At 44.0% G+C, this 25,077-nt stretch overlaps 2 protein-coding genes across 2 annotated transcripts in view; one reads left to right on the forward strand and one right to left on the reverse strand.

The window, feature by feature from the left end:
• LOC140203808 (uncharacterized) overlaps positions 1-25,077 on the reverse strand; it is a 76,420-nt gene that overhangs the window by 48,909 nt on the left and 2,434 nt on the right. The gene's annotated exons all lie outside the window — the stretch shown is intronic.
• Positions 1-25,077, forward strand: part of LOC140203809 (uncharacterized) — a 76,024-nt gene that overhangs the window by 2,830 nt on the left and 48,117 nt on the right. Inside the window, exons 2-3 of the mRNA XM_072269897.1 lie at positions 1,998-2,110; positions 12,167-17,246. Of these exons, the coding sequence (XP_072125998.1) occupies positions 13,041-17,246 (4,206 nt within the window). The 5' untranslated portion in view covers positions 1,998-2,110; positions 12,167-13,040. The remainder of the gene's footprint in view (positions 1-1,997; positions 2,111-12,166; positions 17,247-25,077) is intronic.

Genomic DNA, 25,077 nt, shown 5'->3' on the forward strand with positions numbered 1-25,077 from the left:
CTGACCCTTGTAGACAGCCTCAGTGTTCTTTGACCAGCCCAGTTTATCATCAGTTCGTATCCCCAGGTATCTGTAATCCTCCACCATGTCCACACTGACCCCCCTGGGTGGAAACAGGGGTCACCGGTACCTTAGCTCTCCTCAGGTCTACCACCAGCTCCTTAGTCTTTTTCACATTAAGCTGCAGATAATTCTGCTCACACCATGTGACAAAATTTCCAACCTACCAAATCTATAGAATGGTAATTATAACAGGACCAATGCAAGATCAATCAGGGTGCAGAAGACAACAAACACCGCAAATGCAAATATAAACAAATAGCAATAAATAATGAGAACATGAAATATATAGATAATGAGGGCTTAAAGAAAGTCTGGGGATGCTGGAAATCAAAATCAAAATGCTGGAGGACGCAAACACGAGGAAATCTGCAGATGTTGGAAATTGAAGCAACACAGAAAAAATGCTGGTGAACGCAGCAGGCCAGGCAGCATCTATAGGAAGAGGTATAGTTGACGTTTCGGGCCGAGACCCTTCGTCAGGACTAACTGAAAGGAGAGATAGTAAGAGATTTGAAAGTGGGAGGGGGAGGGATGGAGCTAAGAGCTGGAAAGTTGATTGATGAAAAGGATACGAGGCTGGAGAAGGGAAAGGAACATGGGACCGGAGACCTAGGGAGAAAGAAAGGGGGGAGGAGAGCTCAGAGGATGGGCAAGGAGTTATAAGTGTAAAGGGCTGGCAAAGAATGAAACTGATAGGAGAGTAGAGTTCTCAATGGGTGAAAGGGAACAAGGAGGGACATTATGAACACTCACTGCTTCGAACCAGCTGTGTCTCACAAAGTTGTTCTCCCCCCGCCCCCAATACCCAACTACTCTCTGAAGTCTGAAAGCTGGTGAGTAAATGGGATTCTGTGACCTTTCTCCAACTGTGAGTATGTTGGATTTCTTTTGAAACACAGAGTAGCAGTTGATATTTAGTATAGTGTCTTCGGACCTTGCTGTGTTAAATTAAGCGCCGAAGTCTCCACAAATTGGATTAGTAAGTATGCAGATGATACTAAGATAGGTGGAGTTGTGGATAATGAAGTGGGTTTTCAAAGCTTGCAGAGAGATTTAGGCCAGTTAGAAGAGTGGACTGAAAGGTGGCAGATGGACTTTAATGCAGCAAAGTGTGAGGTGCTACATTTTGGTAGGACTAATCAAAATGGGGCATACATAGTAAATAGTAGGGCATTGAAGAATGCAGTAGAACAGAGGGATTTAGGAATAATGGTGCATAGTTCCCTGAAGGTGGAATCTCATGTGGATAGGGTGGTGAAGAAAGCTGTTGGTATGCTGGCCTTTATTAATCAGAGCATTGAGTATAGGAGTTGGGATGTAATGTTGAAATTGTACAAGGCATTGGTAAGGCCAAATTTGGAGTATTGTGTACAGTTTTGGTCACCGAATTGTAGGAAAGATGTCAACAAAATAGAGAGAGTACAGAGAAGATTTACTAGAATGTTACCTGGGTTTCACCACCTAAGTTATAGAGAAAGGTTGAACAAGTTGGGTCTTTATTCTCTGGAACGTAGAAGGTTGAGGGGGGACTTGATAGAGGTATTTAAAATCATGAGGGGGATAGATAGAGTTGACGTGGATAGGCTTTTTCCATTGAGAGTGGGGGAGATTCAAACAAGAGGACCTGAGTTGAGAGTTAAAGGGCAAAAGTTTAGGGGTAACATGAGGGGGAACTTCTTTACTCAGAGAGTGGAACGAGCTTCCAGCAGAAGTGGTTGAGGCAGGTTCGATGTTGTCGTTTAAAGTTAAATTGGACAGCTATATGGACAGGAAAGGAATGGAGGGTTATGGGCTGAATGCAGGTCGGTGGGACTAGGTGAGAGTAAGAGTTTGGCACCGACTACAAGGGCCGAGATGGCTTGTTTCCGTGCTGTAATTGTTATATGTAACGGATTCGAGATTTGGGTCATTTACTGTTTACCTTTATTACCCAGAAATCTGCGCGCCTCGGAGAAGGCTGATCAGGTGCGCATGCGCCGAGAGCCGCGGCGCGAGAACGTTGCGCATGCACTCACTGGACAACGGCCCAACGGATGCGGAGTGGCAGGTAAGAGCGGAGCTGCGCGCCCCGCCGGGGGGACGAATTGCCGCGCGTTCCGGTCACGCCACCATAGCCCTGAACTCTGGGGTGAAAAACGGCCCTTCCCCGGGGTTATTTCTGCTGATGAGCAGCGGGCCTGGGCTATTTCTGTGGCTGATAGACGGGGATCTGGTTCGTGGGGTGAGCTGGTTTCTGGTTTGCGGGGGGTTCTGGGTACAGGGACGGCCATCGGGGGCTGCGGGGCGTGATTTAGACCGCTCTCGGATGGGATGGAAGCGCTTAGGTCTCCCAGACCAGCTCCAGTAGGCCAATCAAATCACTCCCCTGTCATATTCGCAGCAAGAAGGCTGCGGGTGAACGGCTAAGGATTTCTGGAGTGAAGGCAGTTTTACTAACAACACACATCAAAGTTGCTGGTGAACGCAGCAGGCCAGGCAGCATCTCTAGGAAGAGGTGCAGTCGACGTTTCAGGCCGAGACCCTTCATCAGGACTGGGTTTTACTACTCGGGGTTAAAGAGAGGCAAGACTGCGCAGGCGCGTGACCTCAGCCAGTAGAGCGGGAAAAGTTTAAAAAGAGCACCGCCATATCCGGAGTGAGTGAGAGTGGAGCGGAGTGAGAGGCGGCAGAGTGAAAGGGCTTTGGCGGTAACGAGGCGAGGTAGGTCAACCTGTGTTAATTGCGGAAAGGAAGCATGTGTGTGAGGCCGGTTTTTTGTGCTCGCTGTCAGATGTGGGAGGTCCTGGAGTCTCCCAGCCTCCCGGAAGGCCATACCCGCACCCGGTGTGTCGAACTGCAGCGCCTAAGGGACCGCGTTAGGGAACTGGAGATGCAGCTCGATGACCTTCGTCTGGTCAAGGAGAGCGAGGAGGTGATAGAAAGGAGTTATATGCAGGTGGTCACACCGGGACCACAAGGGACAGACGAGGGGGTAACAGTCAGGAGGGGGAAGGGGAAGAGTCAGGTACTAGAGAGTACCCATGTGTCTGTACCCTTTGACAATAAGTACTCCTGTTTGAGTACTGTTGGCGGGGGGGGAGGGGGGGACAGCTTACCTGGGGGAAGCAACATTGGCCGTGCCTCTGGCACAGAGTCTGGCCCTGTGGCTCAGAATGGTAGGGAAAGGAAGAGGAAGGCAGTAGTGACAGGAGACTCTATAGTTAGGGGGTCAGACAGGCATTTCTGTGGATGCAGGAAAGAAACTCGGATTGTAGTTAGCCTCCCAGGTGCCGGGGTCCGGGATGTTTCAGATCACGTTCAAGATATCTTCTAGTGGGAGGGAGAACAGCCAGAGATCGTGGTACATATTGGGACCAATGACACAGGTAGGAAAAGGGAAGAGGTGCTGAAAAGAGAGTTAGGAAGGAAGTTGAGAAGCAGGACTGCAAAGGTAGTAATCTTGAGATTACTGCCTGTGCCATGTGACAGTGAGTATAGGAATAGAATGAAGTGGAGGATAAATGTGTGGATGAGTGATTGGAGCAGGGGGCAGGGATTCAGATTTCTGGATTATTGGGACCTCTTTTGGGGCAGGTGTGACCTGTACAAAAGGGATGGGTTGCACTTGAATCCCAGGGGGACCAATATCCTGGCGGGGAGGTTTGCTAAGGCTACTGGGGAGAGTTTAAACTGGAATTGGTGGGGGGTGGGAACTGAACTGAAGATACCGGGGAAGGGGTGGTTGGCTCACAAATAGAGAAAGCTTGGAGACAGTGTGTGAGGGAGGATAGGCAGGTGATAGAGAAGAACGTGCTCAGACCGACGGTTTGACATATGTCTATTTTAATGCAAGGAGTGTTGTGAACAAAGCGGATGAGCTTAGAGCGTGGATCAGTACTTGGAGCTATGATGTGGTGGCCATTACAGAGACTTGGATGGCTCAGGGACAAGAATGGTTACTTCAAGTGCCGCGTTTTAGATGTTTCAGAAAAGACAGGGAGGGAGGCAAAAGAGGTGGGGGCATGGCACTGTTGTTCAGAGATAGTGTCACGGCTGCAGAAAAGGTGAACGTCATCGAGGGATTGTCTACAGAGTCTGTGTGGGTGGAGGTTAGGAACAGGAAAGGGTCTTTTCTTTCTAAATCTTTTTATTGAATTAGTACACAAAAGGTAAAACATATAGAAACTAATACACTGTTGCGATATAAATTTACAAGAGATATTAATACATGAAAAAATACAAACAGTGCAGTTTAGTTATAAAATAACGAGGTAATATAGTAGTATACTAATTTTCTATATATATATCAATAAAGAGAAGAAAAAAGCCAAAAAATCCCCCAAAAAAAACCCACCGTGCAACTAACCTAAAAGCAAAGCAATGGGCTAAGTAGGTACCAAGTAGACTTAAACAACTTGAACAATCACGTCCTCAAACCCGACCTCCATTAATAACAATTAAAAACCAAGAAGGGAATGTAAATGTGGTCAAAGAGGAAAAAAAAGTTACATTAAATGAAAATGTTGAATAAAAGATCTTCAGGTCTGTTCAAATTTAACTGAAGTATCATAAAGATTACTTCTGATTTTTTCCAAATTTAAACATAGTATTGTTCAAGAAAACCAAAAAAAACGTAGTTGGGGTATTAATCTCCTTCCAATGTTGTAAAATACATCTTTTCGCTATTAAAGTGAAAAATGCAATCATTCTACAGGCTGAAGGGGAAAGATTACTGGAGGTTTTAGGTAATCCAAAGATAGCAGTAATAGGATGGGGAGAAATATCTATATTCAATACCTTCGAGATAATATTAAAAATGTTTCCAAAGCAGGACAGGAGCAAAACATATGAGTTAAGGAGGCTATCTCCCCATGACATCTGTCACAAAGAGGGTTAATATGACAGTAAAAACGAGCTAATTTATCTTTAGATATATATGCTGTATGAACAACTTTATATTGAATTAGGGAATGTTTGGAACAGATAGAGGAGGTATTGACTAGTTGTAAAATATGCGCCCAGTCATCCACCGAGATAATAAAGCCCAATTCCTTTTCCCAATCTGACTTAATCTTATCGAATGGAGCTTTCCGAAGTTTCATGATAGTAAATAATAGCTGTTACACCTTTCTGACATGGATTAAGGTTAATTATAGTATCTAAAATATTTGTGGGGGGTAACGCCGGAAAGGAAGAGAGTATGGTACTTGGGAAATTTCTAACTTGGAGATATCTAAAAAAATGTATTCTTGGTAAGTTATATTTATTAGATAACTGTTCAAAAGACATAAGGGGGCCATCTGAAAATAAATCCAAAAACCGTGATATACCATGGGTCTTCCAAATTTGAAAGGCACGGTCCGTAGAGAAAGGGGGAAAGAATATGTTGCCTAAAATAGGAATCGCTAGCCCAAGTTGATTAAGATAGAAAAATTTTCGGAATTGAAACCAGATGCGTGAGGTATGTTTAACTATCGGGTTGCAAACCTGTTTATGGCGTTTCAAATCGAAAGGAAGAGAAGAACCTAAAATGGAGCCAAATGCATAACCTTGAGCAGATTGTAATTCCAATACTACCCATTTAGGAATGGATAGTGTGTCTTGGTCAAGTAACCAAAATTTCATGTGTCGAATATTAATTGCCCAGTAATAAAATCTAAAATTAGGTAATGCCAAGCCTCCATCTCTTAGCTTTCTGTAGATGTATTCTACCCAGTCTCGGGTTTTTATTTTGCCAAATAAATGAAATTTTAGAGTCAACTTTGTCAAAAAAGGATTTTGGAACAAAAATCGGTAATGCCCGAAATAATATATATAAAAATTTTGGCAGAATAAACATCTTAACAGCATTAATACAACCAATCAAAGTTAAATAAAGTGGAGACCATTTAAAGGAAAGTTGTGTAATGTGGTCAATTAAGGGTAGGAAATTAGTCTTAAATAGATCCTTATGTTTACAGGTAATTTTAATCCCAAGATATGAAAAATGATTATTAACCAATTTAAACGGCAGGTTCTGATATAAGGGAACTTGCTTAGTAATCGGGAAAAGTTCACTCTTATTGAGACTTAACTTGTAACCTGAAAAAAGACTAAATTGTGCTAATAAATCTAAAGCTGCAGGAATAGATTTTTGAGGATTAGAAATATATAAAAGTAAGTCATCAGCATACTTTATGAGACTTTAATCCACGAGTTATACCAATAATGTTAGGAGATTCTCAAATAGCAATTGCAAGAGGTTCTAATGCTATATCAAATAATAAAGGACTAAGAGGACAACCTTGTCTGGTACCTTGAAAAAGAGGTAAAAAGGGTGAATTTAAAGTGTTAGTACGAACTGAGGCTATAGGAGAATGATAGAACAATTTGATCCAGGATATAAATTTCGGGCTGAAGTTAAACATTTCAAGCACCTTAAATAAGTAAGGCCATTCGACCCTGTCAAAGGCTTTTTCAGCATCTAGGGAAATGACACATTCAGGATCATTTTGTGACGGGGTATAGACAATGTTTAAAAGTGTACGAATATTATAAAAAGAGTAACGATTTTTAATAAAACCTGTTTGGTCTTCCGAGATAATATAAGGAAGTGCTTTTTCTAGTCTGTTTGCTAATAATTCAGAAAAAATTTTAGAGTCAACATTTAACAAGGATATTGGTCTATAAGATGCACATTGAGTGGGGTCTTTATCCTCCTTTAATATTAAAGAGATCGATGCTCTATAAAAGGATTCGGGTAGTTTACCAAGTTTTAATGAGGCCTCCAGAACCCTGAATAGCCAAGGGATTAATGAGGATGCAAAAAATTTTAAAAATTCCACGGTAAACCCATCAGGACCAGGAGCTTTCCCCGGGTTCATAGAAAAAATAACATTCTTAATCTCATCAGTGGTAAAGACACTAATAGCAGTTATATACAGGCCTCCAAACAGCAGTCGGGATGTGGACTACAAGTTGCAGCTGGAAATAGAAAAAGAGTGTCAGAAGGACAATGTCAAGATAATTATGGGGGATTTTAATATGAAAGTGAATTGGGAAAGTTGGGAAGGTAATGGATCTCAGGAGAGGGAGTTTGTAGAATGCCTACAGGATGGCTTTTTGGAGCAACTTGTCCACAAACCCACAAGGGAACCGGCTGTTTTGGACTGGGTGCTGTGTAATGAACCTGAGGTGATTAGGGAGCTGGAGATAAAGGAACCCCTTGGAAGTAGTGATCATAATATGATTGAGTTCAGTTTCAAATTTGAAAAGGAGAAGCTGGTATCAGGTGTATCGATATTTCAGTGGAACAGGGGAAATTACAGTGGTATGAGAGAGGAACTGGCCCAAGTCAATTGGAAAAGTAAACTAAATGGAGGGACGGCAGAGCAGAATTGGATGAAATTCCTACAAGAAATAAGGAAAATGCAGGAAAAATATATTCCAAGAGAAAAGAAAATCATGAATGGAAAAATGGCACAAATGTGGCTAACGAGAGAGATTAAGGCAAAAATAAAAGCAAAAGAAACGGCGTACAAGGAAGCAAAAATTAGTGGGAAAAATGAGGACCGGAAGACCTTACAGAAAGAAACTAAGAAAGTCATTAGGAAAGCAAAGATGAATTATGAAAGGAAGTTGGCGATTAACATAAAAAAGGATACTAAGAGTTTTTTTAAATATATGAAGAGTAAAAGAGTGACAAGGTTAGATATGGGACCGATTGAAAATGATGCTGGAGTAATTATAATGGATAACAAAGAGATGGCGGAGGAACTGAATGAGTATTTTGCATCAGTCTTCACAGTGGAAGACATGAGCAATATACCTGATAGCCAGAGATATCAGGGAATAGAATTAGGTACAGTCAAGATAACTAGAGAGAAAGTGCTTGGGAAGCTAAGTGGACTAAGAATAGATAAGTCTCCCGGCCTGGATGAGGTGCACCCAAGGGTTCTGAAGGAGGTGGCTTTAGAGATTGTGGAAGCATTGAAAATGATCTTTCAGGAATCAATAGACTCTGGCATGGTTCCGGAGGACTGGAAAGTCGCAAATGTAGTTCTGCTATTTAAGAAAGGAAGGAGGCAGCAAAAAGAAAATTACAGACCTATTAGTCTGACATCGGTGGTTGGAAAGATATTGGAGTCAATCCTCAAGGACGAGGTTATGAAATACCTCGAGGTGCATGACAAGATAGGCCGAAGCCAGCATGGTTTCATGAAGGGAAGATCCTGCCATACCAACTTATTGGAATTTTTTGAGGTAATCTCAAATAAGATTGACAAGGGAGAGGCTGTGGATGTTGTGTATTTGGATTTTCAAAAGGCCTTTGATAAGGTGCCACATAAGAGGCTGCTTAATAAGATGAGAGCCCATGGAATTATAGGAAAGATATTGAAATGGGTGGAGCATTGGCTGATAGGCAGAAAGCAAAGGGTGGGAATAAAGGGATCCTATTCTGATTGGTTGCCGGTTACTAGTGGTGTTCTGCAGGGGTCGGTGTTGGGGCCGCTTCTTTTTACGATGTATATCGATGATTTGGATTATGGATTAAATGGTTTTGTGGCCAAGTTTGCGGATGACACCAAGATAGGTGGAGGAGCAGGAAATGTTGAAGAAACGGAAAGGTTGCAGAGAGACTTAGTCAGTTTAGGAGAGTGGGCAAAGAAATGGCAGATGAGATACAACGTTGACAAATGTATGGTTGTACATTTCGGAAGAAGAAATAATCGGGCAGATTATTATTTAGATGGGGAGAAAACTCAAAAATCAGAAGTGCAAAGGGACTTGGGGGTCCTCGTGCAGGATACCCTAAAGGTTAACCACCAAGTTGGATTGGCGGTAAGGAAAGCGAATGCTATGTTGGCATTCATTTCAAGAGGAATAGTGTATAAGTGTAAGGAGGTGTTGATGAGGCTCTATGGGGCATTAGTGAGACCTCATTTGGAATACTGTGTGCAGTTTTGGGCCCCCTATCTTAGAAAGGATATACTGATGTTGGAGAGAGTTCAGAGAATATTTACGAGGATGATTCCTGGAATGCAGGGGCTAACATATGAGGAGCGTCTGTCGGCTCTTGGATTGTATTCATTAGAGTATAGAAGAATGAGAGGGGATCTCATAGAAACGTTTCGAATGTTGAAAGGGTTGGACAGAGTAGATGTGGAAAGGTTGTTTCCCTTGGTGGGTGAGTCCAGGACAAGAGGCCATAGTCTTAGAATTAGAGGGCACCCAGTTAAAACAGAGATGGGGAGAAACTTTTTTAGCCAGAGGGTTGTGGATTTGTGGAATTCGTTGCCACATATGGCTGTGGAGGCCCGATCATTGAGGGTGTTTAAGGAGGAGATTGACAGGTATCTAATTAGTCAGGGTATCAAGGGATATGGGGAAAAAGCCGGAAATTGGAACTAGATGGGTAAATAGTTTAGCTCATGGGGGAGCTGCGGAGCAGACTCGATGGGCCGAATGGCCTACTTTTGCTCCTTTGTCTTGTCTTGTGTAAAGAAAGTGTCTAACATAGAACATATATCGTGTGAAATCTTAGGGAAGTCTAGGTTATCTAAAAAGTCACACATATGCTTAGAATCTCGTGGAGACTGATTGATATAAAGAGGAATAAAAGTCAAAAAAAGGATTGATTAATCTCAGCTTGATTAAATGTCAGTTGATCTTTTTGATTATAAATCTGAAAGGGTCAATAACTTTACTGGGTGTTTTTTATAGGCCGCCCAATAGTAACAGGGATATCGAGGAGCAGGTAGGGAAGCAGATCCTGGAAAGGTGTAATAATAACACAGTTGTGATGGGAGATTTTGATTTCTCAAATATTGATTGGCATCTCCCTAGAGCAAGGGGTTTAGATGGGGTGGAGTTTGTTAGGTGTGTTCAGGAAGGTTTCTTGACACAATATGGCGATAAGCCTACAAGAGGAGAGACTGTACTTGATTTGGTATTGGGAAATGAACCTGGTCAGGTGTCAGATCTCACAGAGCCGTGAAAGAATAGGACCTATCAAGTGTGACAGTGGGAAAATGTGTATGGAACCGGAGGAAGTCGCAGCGGTACTTAATGAATACTTTGCTTCAGTATTCACTATGGAAAAGGATCTTGGTGATTCTAGTGCTGACTTGCAGCAGACTGAAAAGCTTGAGCATGTAGATATTAAGAAAGAGGATGTGCTGGAGCTTTTGGAAAGCATCAAGTTGGATAAGTTGCCGGGACCAGATGAGATGTACCCCAGGCTACTGTGGGAGGCGAGGGAGGAGATTGCTGAGCCTCTGGCGATGATATTTGCATCATCAATGGGGATGGGAGAGGTTCCGGAGGATTGGAGGGTTGCGAATGTTGTTCCTTTATTCAAGAAAGGGAGTAGAGATAGCCCAGGAAATTATAGACCAGTGAGTCTTACTTCAGTGGTTGGTAAGTTGATGGAGAAGATCCTGAGAGGCAGGATTTATGAACATTTGGAGAGGTATAATATGATTGGGGATAGTGTTACTTGTGTTAATTTTGGAGAATAATAATAAAAAGATTTGAAAAGAAAGAATGGAATAGTCAGCATGGCTTTGTCAAGGGCAGGTTGTGCCTTACGAGCCTGACTGAATTTGTTTGAAGATGTGACTAAACACATTGATGAAGGTAGATGTAGTGTATATGGATTTCAGCAAGGCATTTGATAAGGTATCCCATGCAAGGCTTATTGAGAAAGTAACGAGGCATAGGACGCAAGGGGATATTGCTTTGTGGATCGAGAACTGGCTTGCCCACAGAAGGCAAAGAGTGGTGTGACAAGTGGTGTGCCTCAGGGATCTATTGTGGGACCCCTACTCTTCGTGATTTTTACAAATGACCTGGATGAGGAATTGGAGGGATGGGTTAGTAAGTTTGCTGATGACACAAAGGTTGGAGGTGTGGATCATGTGGAGGGCTGTCAGAGGTTACAGCGGGACATTGATAGTATGCAAAACTGGGCTGAGAAGTGGCAGATGGAGTTCAACCCAGATAAGTACGAAGTGGTTCACTTTGGTCGGTCAAATATGATGGCAAAATGTAGTATTAATAGTAAGACTCTTTCTTGGCAGTGTGGAGGATCAAAGGGATCTTGGGGTCCGAGTCCATAGGATGCTCAAAGCAGCTGTGCAGGTTGACGCTGTGGTTAAGAAGGCATACGGTGTATTGGCCTTCATTAATCGTGGAATTGAATTTAGGAGCCAAGAGGTAATATTGCAGCTATATAGGAACCTGGTCCGACCTGGACTACTGTGCTCAGTTCTGGTCGCCTCACTACAGGAAGGATGTGGAAACCATAGAAAGGGTGCAGAGGAGATTTACAAGGATGTTGCCTGGATTGGGGAGCATGCCTTATGAGAATAGGTCGAGTGAACTCGGTCTTTTCTCCTTGGAGCGACGGAGGATGAGAGGTGACCTGACAGAGGTGTATAAGATGATGAGAGGCATTGATCATGTGGATAGTCAGAGGCTTTTTCCCAGGGCTGAAATGGTTGCCACAAGAGGACACAGGTTTAAGGTGTTGGGGAGTAGGCACAGAGGAGATGTCAGGGGTAAGTTTTTTACTCAGTGTGGTGAGTGCGTGGAATGGGCTGCCAGCAACGGTGGTGGAGGTGGATAAGATAGGGTCTTTTAAGAGACTTTTAGATAGGTACATGGAGCTTAGAAAAGTAGAGGGCTATTGGGGAGTCTATTAATTTCTAAGGTAAGGACATGTTCAGCACAACTTTGTGGACCGAAAGGTATGTATTGTGTTGTAGGTTTTCTATGTTTCTGTGTTCATTAACATTGACTTTGGTGAGCTTGTCACTGTCAATGGACTCCAGGGGGTGGAGTCACAGTAGTTAAAATGTCTCCAGGAGCGTCCGTGTAACCCTGTGGGACATGCTCAGAACCTAGAGCTGGACTGAGCCAGCTCAGAGATTGATGCAGCAATGGCCCATTCTGATACAGAAAGGAAGACAGAGAATTTCATCGTCAGTTCAGATGCCTGAACCTGGTTAAAAATGGGGAGCATTCCTCCAACTTGGGTTGAGCCGTGCTTTAATGCTGTGATGTCAGACTCATCACAGGGGTGAAAGTTATCTCATCTGAGTTGTTATCCTTCACAAATTGATGTTTTCTTTATACTTTGCAGGGCACAAAAGGCAAAGGATTTGTAGACGTGAATCTGAAACAGAACAACAAACAGGCAAGTTCCACCGTATGTTGTCATCAATCTTTGAATGTGGAGGAGGAGATACTTGAGAAAACAGCACACCATTTGTAGCAAAGAGAACTGGAACACATGCTCAGTGTAGGAGAGAGATTTGGATGAAGCAGCCTGGAGATAAACCTTGTAAATTCTCTTCAAGTTATTGAAGGAGTGAACAAGTATTTCCATTGTAACGCCATATATCAGTGGTGGGACCTTGGAGCAGAAGGTGTATCTCAGCCCATCTAGAAACGTGCTTTGTGTGTGAAATAAAGTTTTCTGGTTATACTCTGTGAAATCCACTGCAACTAAGTGCCTGCCAACCCACCAGCATCTGTTCACTGGAGATCAGATCTTCAACTGCATTGTCTGTGTGAAGGATTGACATCTGACTTGATGAATTGACAGGGAATTGATAGGAAGATAATCGTTCGCCTGCTCTCGGTGTGGGAAGGGATTCGCTCACTCAGCCGACCTGCGGACACACCGGTGAATTTGCACTGGGGAGAGCCCGTTCACCTGCTCCGTGTGAGGGCGGGGCTGTACTCAGGAATCCAGCCTGAAGATACATCAGCAAGTTCACATCATAGTGACATTGTTCAGACGACGCTAAGCAATTCATTCTGTCATCCGAGCTGAAAATCCATCAGAAAATTCACAATGGTGAGAGGCTGTTCACCTGCTCTGTGTGTGGGAAGACAGTCACTTGATCATTCAACTTACTGACACACCAGCGAGCTCACACGAGAGAGAGAGAGAGGAGAGACTATTCAACTCTTCCGTGTGTGGGACGGGATTCACTCGTTCATCCTATGTGATGAGTCACCCCCTAATGCACTGCAAGGAGAGGCCGTTCATCTGCTCAGACTGTGGGAAGGGATTCACTCGCTCATCCAACTTAATCAGGCACCAGCGATTTCATTGTGGGGAGAAGCCATTCAGCTACTTAGACTGTGGGAAGCGAATTACTCAGTCGTCACACCTGCAAGTATACTGGCGTGTTCTCAGTGGAGAAGGGCCGTTTATCTGCTCTGTTTCTGGGAAGCGATGTACTCAATCATTTGACCTGATGAGGCACCAGCGGGTACACACTGGGGAGAGGCCGTTCACCTGCTCTGAGTGCGGGGAGAGATTCACTCATTCGTCCCACCTGATTCGTCACCAGCAAGTTCACACAGGAGAGAGGCCGTTTACCTGTTCAGACTGTGGGAAGGGATTCACTGAATCATCACACCTGCACGCACACCAGCGGGTTCATGCAGAAAAAAAACCGTTCACCTGCTCTGACTGTGGGGATGCATTTGATCAGTCATCTCAACTGGCAGCACACCAGCGAGTTCACAATGGGGCGGGACCGTTTATCTGCTCTGATAGCGGGAAGCGATGCACTCGATCATCTCAGCTGATGAAACAACGTGTTCGCACTGCGGAGAGACTGTTCACATGCTCAGAATGTGGAAAGGGATTTGCTTCGTCATCTCACCTACTATCACACCAGGCAGTTCACACTAAGGAGAGGCCGTTCACCTGCTCTGAATGTGGGAAACAATTCACTCATTCATCTGATCTGATACGTCACCAGAAGGTTCACACTGGGGAGAGGCCGTTCACCTGTTCAGACTGTGGGAAGGGATTCACTGAATCGTCTCACCTGCACGCACACCAGCGGGTTCACACAGGAGAAAAACCATTCACCTGTTCCGTGTGTGGGAAGGGATTCACGCACTCATCTCACGTGAGAAGACACCAGCGAGTTCACTCTGGGGAGAGGCCGTTCACCTGCTCAGACTGTGGGAAGGCATTTACCCAGTCATCTCACTTGCAAGTACACAGACGTGTTCACAGTGGAGAGAGGCCATATATCTGCTCTGTTTGTGGGAAGCGATGTTCTCAATCATCTGACCTGACGAGGCACAAGCGAATTCACACTGGGGAGAGGCCATTCACCTGCTCTGAATGTGGGAAGGGATTCACTCGGTCATCTAACCTACTAGTACACCAGGCGGTTCACACTGGGGAGAGGCCGTTCACCTGCTCAGTGTGTGGGAAGGGATTCGCTCACTCGTCCTATCTGTTAAGTCACCAGCGAGTTCACACCAGAGAGACGCCATTCACCTGCTTAGAATGTGGGAAGGAATTCACTCGGTCGTCTAATCTACTGGCACACCAGCGGGTTCATACAGGAAAAATACCGTTCACCTGCTCTGACTGTGGGGATGCATTTGATCAGTCATCTCAACTGGCAGCACACCAGCGAGTTCACAACGGGGCGGGACCGTTTATCTGCTCTGATAGCGGGAAGCGATGCACTCGATCATCTCAGCTGATGAAACAACGTGTTTGCACTGCGGAGAGACTGTTCACATGCTCAGAATGTGGAAAGGGATTCGCTTCGTCATCTCACCTACTATCACACCAGGCAGTCCACACTAAGGAGAGGCCGTTCACCTGCTCTGAATGTGGGAAACAATTCACTCATTCATCTGATCTGATACGTCACCAGAAGGTTCACACTGGGGAGAGGCCATTCACCTGTTCAGACTGTGGGAAGGGATTCACTGAATCGTCTCACCTGCAGGCGCACCAGTGGGTTCACACAGGAGAAAAACCATTCACCTGTTCCGTGTGTGGAAAGGGATTCACGCACTCATCTCACGTGAGGAGACACCAGCGAGTTCACTCTGGGGAGAGGCCGTTCACCTGCTCAGACTGTGGGAAGGCATTTACCCAGTCATCTCACTTGCAAGTACACAGACGTGTTCACAGTGGAGAGAGACCATATATCTGCTCTGTTTGTGGGAAGCGATGTTCTCAATCATCTGACCTGACGAGGCACAAGCGAATTCACACGGGAGAGAGGCCATTCACCTGCTCTGAATGTGGGAAGGGATTCACTCGGTCATCTAACCTACTAGTACACCAGGCGGTTCACACTGGGGAGAGGCCGTTCACCTGCTCAGTGTGTGGGAAGGGATTCACTCACTCGTCCTATCTGTTAAGTCACCAGCGAGTTCACACCAGAGAGATGCCATTCACCTGCTTAGAATGTGGGAAGGGATTCACTCGGTCGTCTAATCTACTGGCGCACCAGCGGGTTCATACAGAAAAAAAACCGTTCACCTGCTCTGACTGTGGGGATGCATTTGATCAGTCATCTCAACTGGCAGCACACCGGCGAGTTCACAATGGGGCGGGACCGTTTACTTGCTCTGATAGCGGGAAGCGATGCACTCGATCATCTCAGCTGATGAAACAACGTGTTTGCACTGCGGAGAGACTGTTCACATGCTCAGAATGTGGAAAGGGATTTGCTTCGTCATCTCACCTACTATCACACCAGGCAGTTCACACTAAGGAGAGGCCGTTCACCTGCTCTGAATGTGGGAAACAATTCACTCATTCATCTGATCTGATACGTCACCAGCAGGTTCACACTGGGGAGAGGCCATTCACCTGCTCAGAGTGTGGGAAGGGATTCACTCGGTCATCCCATCTCCTGGCACACCAGAAACTTCACACTGGGGAGAGGCCGTTCACCTGTTCAGACTGTGGGAAGGGATTCACTGAATCGTCTCACCTGCATGCACACCAGCGGGTTCACACAGGAGAAAAACCATTCACCTGTTCCGTGTGTGGGAAGGGATTCACGCACTCATCTCAAGTGAGGAGACACCAGCGAGTTCACTCTGGGGAGAAGCCGTTCACCTGCTCAGACTGTGGGAAGGCATTTACCCAGTCATCTCACTTGCAAGTACACAGACGTGTTCACAGTGGAGAGAGACCATATATCTGCTCTGTTTGTGGGAAGCGATGTTCTCAATCATCTGACCTGACGAGGCACAAGCGAATTCACACGGGAGAGAGGCCATTCACCTGCTCTGAATGTGGGAAGGGATTCACTCGGTCATCTAACCTACTAGTACACCAGGCGGTTCACACTGGGGAGAGGCCATTCACCTGCTCAGTGTGTGGGAAGGGATTCGCTCACTCATCCTATCTGATAAGTCACCAGCGAGTTCACACCAGAGAGAGGCCGTTCACCTGCTTAGTATGTGGGAAGGGATTCACTCGGTCGTCTAATCTACTGGCGCACCAGCGAGTTCACACTGGGGAGAGGCCGTTCACCTGTTCAGACTGTGGGAAGGGATTCACTGAATCATCACACCTGCACGCACACCAGCAAGTTCACACAGAAAAAAAACCGTTCACCTGCTCAGACTGTGGGGATGCATTCGATCAGTCATCTCAACTGCAAGCACACCAGCGAGTTCACGACGGGGAGGGACTGTTCACCTGCTCAGAATCTGGGAAGACATTCACTTGGTCCTCTCATCTTTTATCAGAGTCGGCATTTCACAGTGTCGAGAGACCGTTCACCTGCTCAGTGTGCGGGAAGGGATTCACTCGGTCATCCCATCTCCTGGCACACCAGAAACTTCACACTGGGGAGAGGCCGTTCACCTGTTCAGACTGTGGGAAGGGATTCACTGAATCGTCTCACCTGCACGCACACCAGCGGGTTCACACAGGAGAAAAACCATTCACCTGTTCCGTGTGTGGAAAGGGATTCACGCACTCATCTCAAGTGAGGAGACACCAGCGAGTTCACTCTGGGGAGAGGCCGTTCACCTGCTCAGACTGTGGGAAGGCATTTACCCAGTCATCTCACTTGCAAGTACACAGACGTGTTCACAGTGGAGAGAGACCATATATCTGCTCTGTTTGTGGGAAACGATGTTCTCAATCATCTGACCTGACGAGGCACAAGCGAATTCACACGGGAGAGAGGCCATTCACCTGCTCTGAATGTGGGAAGGGATTCACTCGGTCATCTAACCTACTAGCGCACCAGGCACTTCACACTGGGGAGAGGCCGTTCACATGCTCAGTGTGTGGGAAGGGATTCGCTCACTCGTCCTATCTGATAAGTCACCAGCGGGTTCACACTGGAGAGAAGCCGTTCACCTGCTTAGAATGCGGGAAGGGATTCACTCGGTCGTCTAATCTACTGGCGCACCAGAGAGTTCACACTGGCGAGAAGGCATTCACCTGTTGAATTGTGGGAAGTGATTTACTGAACAGTCACATTTGAACACACACCAGTGAGGTCACACAGGAGAGAAACCATTCACCTGTTCTTTGTCTGGGAAGGGATTCACTCATTCATTCAGTAGTGTTAAGACACAAACGACTTCACTCTGGGGAGAAGCCATTCACCTGCCCCATCTGTGGGAAGGGATTCATCCAATCAGCTGAACTGCTGAAACACCAGCGGGTTCACAGTGGGGAAGCCCGTTCACCTGTTGTGAATGTGGGAAGGGATTCACTCAGTTACACCACATTGTGAAGTATTCGGAGGGTTTACACTGAGAGGCTGCACCCTGGCCTGTGTGAGTAAAGAGGTTTACTCGTTCATCCTACCTGCTGATTGTGGAGAGGCATGTACGGCGTCTTCTCACCTGTAGACACCATCATGCTCACGGTGGCCAGGGACCACTCGTCTGCTCTGTGTGGCCGGGGTTCACTCGCTCAGCCCACAGGCAGAAACACCAGTGGGTTCACAGTGGGAAGAGGGCATTCACCTGTTGTGTGTGTGGGAGGGATATACTCTGTCATCCAGCCTGAAGATACGTCTGCGAGTTCCCATTGCAGAGTGACTGTACACCTGATCGGACTCTGGGTAGCGATTCCTTGAAATCTCCAACCTCAGGACACGTAAGTGAGTTCACACTGGAGAGGGGTTATCCGTCTGGTCTCCGTGTGGGAAAGAATTCATTCAGTTGTTTCAGCCTCTAAGCACCAGTGAGTTGGCACAAGGGAGTAGCTGTTCACTTGTTCTGAGTGTGGGAAGGGTTTAGTTGAGTTAACCCACCCTTGTGAGGCTCCATTACATTCACAATAAGGTGAGGCCACACTTCTGTCCTGAATGAGCAAAGAAATTTGCTCAGTTGTCCCTCCTGATGAGACTCCAGCAACTTCACATCAAGGAGAAGGTTCAAATAAGCTGTCTGTTGTGTTTGTATTTTTAGGTATCACGGCAGCTGGATCTAGTTTCAAGCTCCTGAATGATTCTTGAAGTCAGATTCTGTTGTTTTGGCAGCTGCTGATCACACCCAGGACTGAACTGAGCATTGGAGGGGTTTGTTCTGCTGCTGTCAGCAGTAAAAGAGACTGGTGTTTAACGTTGTAGATCTGTGACAAATAAATCAGTTGCATTTCAAATTGTCATGGGAACACTAACTAAAAACATTCAGAGTGACCTTGAGTTGTGTTTTAAGAGTTTATTAACATGATATCATGGGGAGCCTGCAGCAGTCTCCACCACCACAGGAACTCTGAATTTTAGTTATATAGAGCTCATATTATACAGCAACTTCACATAGCTTTGGCATCCCACGGTCAGCACCTGATCAATCGCTTAAAAGGCATGTCGATTATCCATAAGTGCAAGTCTAACAGTTCTTCCTGCTTCCTGGTATCAGTACTCATAATTTACCCCGAGACGCATCCTCCCTTCTGGTTCCAAAGGCCTAGTATCTTACTATTTCCTGGTTCCTGGTAATGCGCTTATCGTCCAAGGTTATTCTTGACACGCATCAGCAGTCTTAAGCCCAGCTACTCCAGAATGGGCAAGTATCCAATCACACACTAGTTTTAACTCTTTCTACTACAAATCCCTCCTTGTTGATCTTTCTGATCAACACTTAAAGATTTGTACTCCCTTCTTTCTGAAAAGGGGCTCATAACCCACTGGGTAAGGGCGCATCTTTAAACATTCCTCTTCATTGTAACTGTCCTCTTCTTCCCCGTCTCCCATGATGTGAAGTTGCACAGACCCAGCGAATGCATAGTTGTATGACACAATGAACTACCATCGCTAAGCAGACCAGGGCAATGAGACCGTAAAAGGGGGGCTGTAACAGGGAAAATATTCCTTCTAACACTGATTTACACCACCTAAGTAAATCCCGGCCTTCTGGAGGAGCTTGAGAGTTCGGTTTATGTATTTCATCTCACAGATGGGTCATATTTTCTGAAACATCGAGTATAGGTGCAACATTCTTTCCCGACTAAAGCACAGACCCCTCATTCCCTGGCTAATACATAGTCTCGGGCCATCCTGTTCTGTAAGGACACCAGTGGAAGATTTTGCATTTCCTGGTTCAGAATGGCAAAACCCTCTATAGGCTTATTGGCCAGCTGTTCTAGTTCTAAACCTATATTGTCTATTGTATGGTATGGGCATTATTTACTGCACCCCAGCAAGGGAGCAATCCTGCCAAGATCTTTATTCCCCGCAGAAATCTGAAAAGCACATCTAGTTTGTGAGTGTAGGTGATCTGCATGAGAAACATTGAGTGGTGGGACTATAGTTGTAACAGAGGCAGACAATTTCCCCAAATAGCAGCAGCCAGCCCATTACCTAGGGAGCCACCGATATGCCCTAGACCCACAAATCCAGCTTACCCCGGGCACCCCATATATTCCCATTGCCGTCCATATACTATACAGGTGGTGAACCGTAACTTTGGTCTAATTTTTACTTGTCCAATACTCTCTGCTGGTCACATTTTCGGGTTGATTGGGTCACTGCATTAGAGGTGCGATGGACGTATCACACAAGGAAAATCCTAACCAGTTGTTCTTAGATCCTGGTCCAGAACACAAACGGACTGCAGCCGGAGCTACGCGTGGTTTGGCACAGTGGTGGTGTTGAAGCTATTATCTAAAGCCCAAGCTTGGAGACAACAGGGGAGCTCAGTGTTGTGAAGTTAGTGGTGGCACTGCCCCATAACTTAACACTATTCAAGACCAGATACTGTACGGAGTCGAGACAATTTCGAGCAAACTTGCTTCCTGAAATGGTTTCAGCCTGTAATCCTACCAATATACATAGCAAGCATTCTTTTCTAACCAGCAGGAGTTTAAGATATGCAGGACTCTGCGCAGAATGGGGAACTGCCATGCAAGCATAGTAGTTTGTTAAATTTGCACGGTAGGCCATATAATTAGCAAACTGCCACCACGTATTGTATAAGTGTGGGTGATCCTGTCCTTCCTTCATGTTCTCCAAAATTCTTCTCCACTTGCCTATTTCTTTGTATTTGCCCTCTGGCACTGTTAGGTACTTAATCAATCCTACCCTCCAATATGATTATTACCACTACTTCCTTCATGTTATTCCTCTAGCTTTTTTATCTTTTTATTAGTTTTCAAGTTCATAAACATAACAACAATAGTGATAAAGAGAGATTGGAACTACATTATTGGTAATAAAAATATACAAGAGAAACTACAAATAGTACAAGTGTAACAGACTTCCAAACTCTTAATATAATTAATCATGAAGAAAAAAAGAAATAAAAAGGATATCACAAAGAAAACCCCCAAAAAAACAAAAAAGCTAAGAAAAAAACTAAATTACTAGACCCCAAAAAAACCCCCGAACAGAACAAAACAAGGCTGAACCAATATACTAGATCGAATTCATTCATTAATGTCGTCAACTCCGCTCCTCTATTCATATATTCTAAGTTAATAAAAAGGATTCGGAAAAGGTCAGACTACATCATATGAAAATGTTGAATAAGTGGCTTCCAAGTCTCTTCATATTTAACCGAAGGATCAAAAATGACACTTCTGTTTTTTTTTCTAAATTTAATCATGGCATTGGGAAAACCATTGAAATGTAGTAGGAGGATTGGTCTCTTTCCAATTCAATAAAATGGATCTTCTGGCCATTAATGTAACAAATACGATTATCCGACAAGCTGAAGAGGATAAAGAGCTATGTTCCATCATTGGCAAACCGAAAATTGCCGTAATAGGATGGGGTTGTAAATCAAAACGCAAAACTTGCAATAATATCAAAAATATCTTTCCAAAATTTTTCCAAGAGAGGGCAGGACCAGAACATACAAGTCAAAGAAGCCACCTCAGAGTGACATCTGTCACAAGTAGGATTTATATGGGAGTAAAAACGAGCCAGTTTATCTTTAGGCATGTGGGCCCTATGTACTACCTTAAATTGTATCAGCGTACGTTTAGCACATATAGAGGAAGAGCTAACTAATTTTTAAAAATTCTCCCATTTCTCTATAGGTAAGTGAAGTTGAAGTTCCCTTTCCCATTCATTTTTTATTTTACAAGATATAGCTGGCTGTATTTTCATAATTATATCATAAATAGTTGCTATTAATCCCTTCTGATAAGGATTTAAACCTAAAATTTTTTGTGTGATATCAGTTGAGTATGAAATCGGAAAGGTAGGCAGCGTGTTATTTAAAAAGTTTCTTATTTGTAAATATCTTTTAAAAAAATGGGATCTGGGCAAGTTATATTTAGCAGACAACTGTTCAAAAGACATGAAACAGTTATTCAAAAATAAATCACGGAAACATGTTACACCCTTCATTTTCCATGTCAGAAAGGCTTGATCCATTAGAGAGGGTTGGGAAAAAAATTAGATATAATAGGGCTTGATAATATAAATTTGTTCAAACCAAAAAATTTACAGAATTGAAACCATATTTGTAATGTGTGTTTAATTATTGGATTAACCAATTGTTTATTCAATTTAGAAAACACAAAGGGGAGTGAAGTTCCTAAAATAGAAATCAATGAAAACCCTTGTACAGAGTAACCTTCGAGGTTTCCCAATGTGGACTTGGAATTATATCCCAATCTTGTGTCCAAAATATTAAATATCGAATATTAATTGCCCAGTAAAAGAATCTTAAATTCGGCAAAGCTAAACCACCATCTTTCTTGGACTTCTGTAAATATATTTTACTTAACCTGGAATTTTTATTCTGCCATATATAAGAGGAAATTTTAGAATCAATAGTATCAAAAAAAGATTTAGGAAGAAAAATTGGTACCACTTGAAATAGATATAAAAGTTTAGGTAGAATAATCATCTTAATAGCATTGATTCGGCCAATCAGTGATAGAGACAATGGGGACCATTCAGTAAGCAATTGTTTAACCTGACTAATTAACGGTTAAAAAAAAAATGAGCTTAAATAAGTCCTTGTGTCTCTTAGCAATTTTAACCCCCAAATAAGTAAAATAGTCAGTAATCACTCTGAATGGTGATTATCTATAAATGGGAGCCCGCATATTTAATGGAAAAAATTCACTCTTACTAAGATTCAATTTGTAACCAGAGAAACTACTAACCGAGCAAGCAGAGATAATACTGCTGGAATGGGTTTCTCACGGTTAGAAATATATAATAGTAAATCATCTGCATATAGTGATAATTTATGTATCTCATTCCCACGGGTAATGACAGTTCCAGTGCAATATCGAATAATAATGGACTAAGAGGACAACCCTGCCTAGTACCACGAAATAACTGAAAAACGGGAGATCGTTCGTTATTGGTAAATACCGAAGCCGAAGGACTAAGGTATATCAATTTAATCCAAGATGTAAATATCGGACTAAAATTAAATTTTTCAAGTGTATTAAACAAATATGTCCATTTGACTCTATCAAAAGCTTTCTCAGCGTCCAATGAAATGACACATTCTGGAGTTCTGGGTGAAGGAGTATAAACAATATTCATTAATCCCCTAATATTAAAGAAGGAGTAACGATTTTTAATAAACCCAGTCTGATCAACAGAAATAATTTGAGGCAATACATTCTCCAGTCTTGTTGCCAATATTTTAGAAAAAAATCTTAGAATCCCCATTCAGCAAAGGTATAGGCCTATAAGATGCACATTCAGTCGGATCCTTATCTTTTTTAAGAATTAGGGAAATAGAAGCTCGATAAAAAGATTGGGGTAATTTACCTATAAATAATGCATCCTTAAAGCTTCTACATGACCAAGGAGAAAGTACAGTAGAAAAGGATTTTTAAAATTCTACTGTATAACCGTCTGGACCAGGTGCTTTACCTGAATTCATCGAGAAAATAGCATTCTTTATTTCTTCTACCGTAATAGGTACATCTAGTTTTAAATGTTCATTGTGTGGCAATTTTGGAATATTCAATTTCTTTAAAAATTCGTGCATTTTAGTGGGGTCATCAGGAAATTCTGATTGAAATTCTTGAAAGGATTTGTTTATCTCATTATGATCAACTGTCAGAGTACCATCTTTTTTATGAATCTTAACAATCTGGCGCTTAACCAAAGCTGATTTCAGTTGATTAGCCAGTAGTTTCCCAGTTTTATCACCATGTACATAAAATTGGCTTAGTTTTAATTCATTCGTTTTGGGACTGGGACCTGCTTTATTGCTTTTATTTGATCCCTTCCCAAACTTCGCCAACCTTTACTGAGCTGGAATCCAAGGTACTGGGCAGTCAATTGGCAAAGCTGCATTTTCTCCACAGATACTCTGTGCCCTCTTCCTGCCATATGTTCAGGGAGTGTTAATATTGTGGCCCTGTAGCAGAAGCTATCAGGATGTCACCTGCATACTGAATCAGAGAGGAATATTCGGATAGCTGGCATTCGGCCAAATTATTTTTAACTGCTGCGGCACATACTGTGGGGCTTTCGATCTACCCCTGGGGCAGACGTATCCATGTATATTGCTGGTTCTTATAAGTAAATGCAAATAAATACTGGCTATCCTTGTGCAAAGGTATGCAGAAGAATGCCGAGCACAGATCAACTACAGTAAAGGTGCTAGCTCCCGCAGGTACAGAAGTATAATGTTGGTGTCCGGCACCAGTGGAGCAAGAGGGATGGCAATCTTATTAATGGCTCTTAGGTCCTGCACAAAACGCCAGTCATTTCTCTGGCCCGTTTTTGAAAAGGTAATATAGGAGTGTTACACAGGCTTTGTGTCTTCACCAGCACCCCTTGCTGCAATAATGAGTCAATACCTTGGGCTTCTGTAGCTATACTTCTGCTCCCATTTCTTATGTAAAACAGAAACAACCAACAAGCAATATATTCAATGTCAGCAGGTATTGTGTGTGTTCAGTCAGTTTCCCAAGTCCAATGTCGCCACATCCCTGCTCCTCATCATATGGTCCGGCCGTCACTGTCTAGAGCCCCAAACTCTCACCTCTGCTGACCCGTCTCTGGTTTCCTGCCCCTGCTCCATTGAACACCCAACTAATGGTTCCCCACTTCCCTCAGAGTTCAGAGGACGGTGGTGCATTCTAACAACCCGGCTGTGTAAGGCACAGCCCTGCGGAAGCAGTGAGAATGACCCACGACATTGAAATGAGCCAGGAGTAAGGAGGTTAACAACCAATGTCATTCTTCCTCAGTCCAGAGATTGAAGGGACAAAGAACACAGGAGACAACTGCAGTGAGCTTGTTCTTCAGTCTGCAGAAAGTCATGCAGGGAATTCCAGGGAAACTTCCTCAGACACAGTGTAAGTGACCATTTGGAACCCATCACCACAGGCAGAGTGAGAGGTGAACAGCAGGGATGGAGTTAAAGGGCTGCCGTGGAACAGAAACACTGTCAGACCAGCTGGGCTGAATTCACTCCCCACTGTACACTGTGTATGCTGTAGATTCACTGAGCACCTGAGACAGGGTTTAAAATAGAATTTATTTGTCATCGATCCAGAATATTAAACTCAGTCCCATTAAAGTTGAACATCTTCAGAAGAAACTCCTCCCAAGCCCAGTGACCAGGATGGGGCACTGGATGCTGAGCAGCAGCAATAATTGCAGAGTTCGACACCCAACTGTCCCATTTCAACTTGCCTCTGGATTTAGCAACTGTGATGGTGAAATATCCAACATGCAGCTTGTTTAAATTCCACCCCCCCCCCCCAAGTGTGAACTCAATAGTGTTCACTCACTACCAAGGTTGGGTGAGTGAGTGAATCATTTCCCAAACACAGACGAATTCAACGGCCCCTCAACCCTG

This window comes from Mobula birostris, chromosome 10 (genome assembly GCF_030028105.1).
Source record: "Mobula birostris isolate sMobBir1 chromosome 10, sMobBir1.hap1, whole genome shotgun sequence".
NCBI lineage: Eukaryota > Metazoa > Chordata > Chondrichthyes > Myliobatiformes > Myliobatidae > Mobula > Mobula birostris.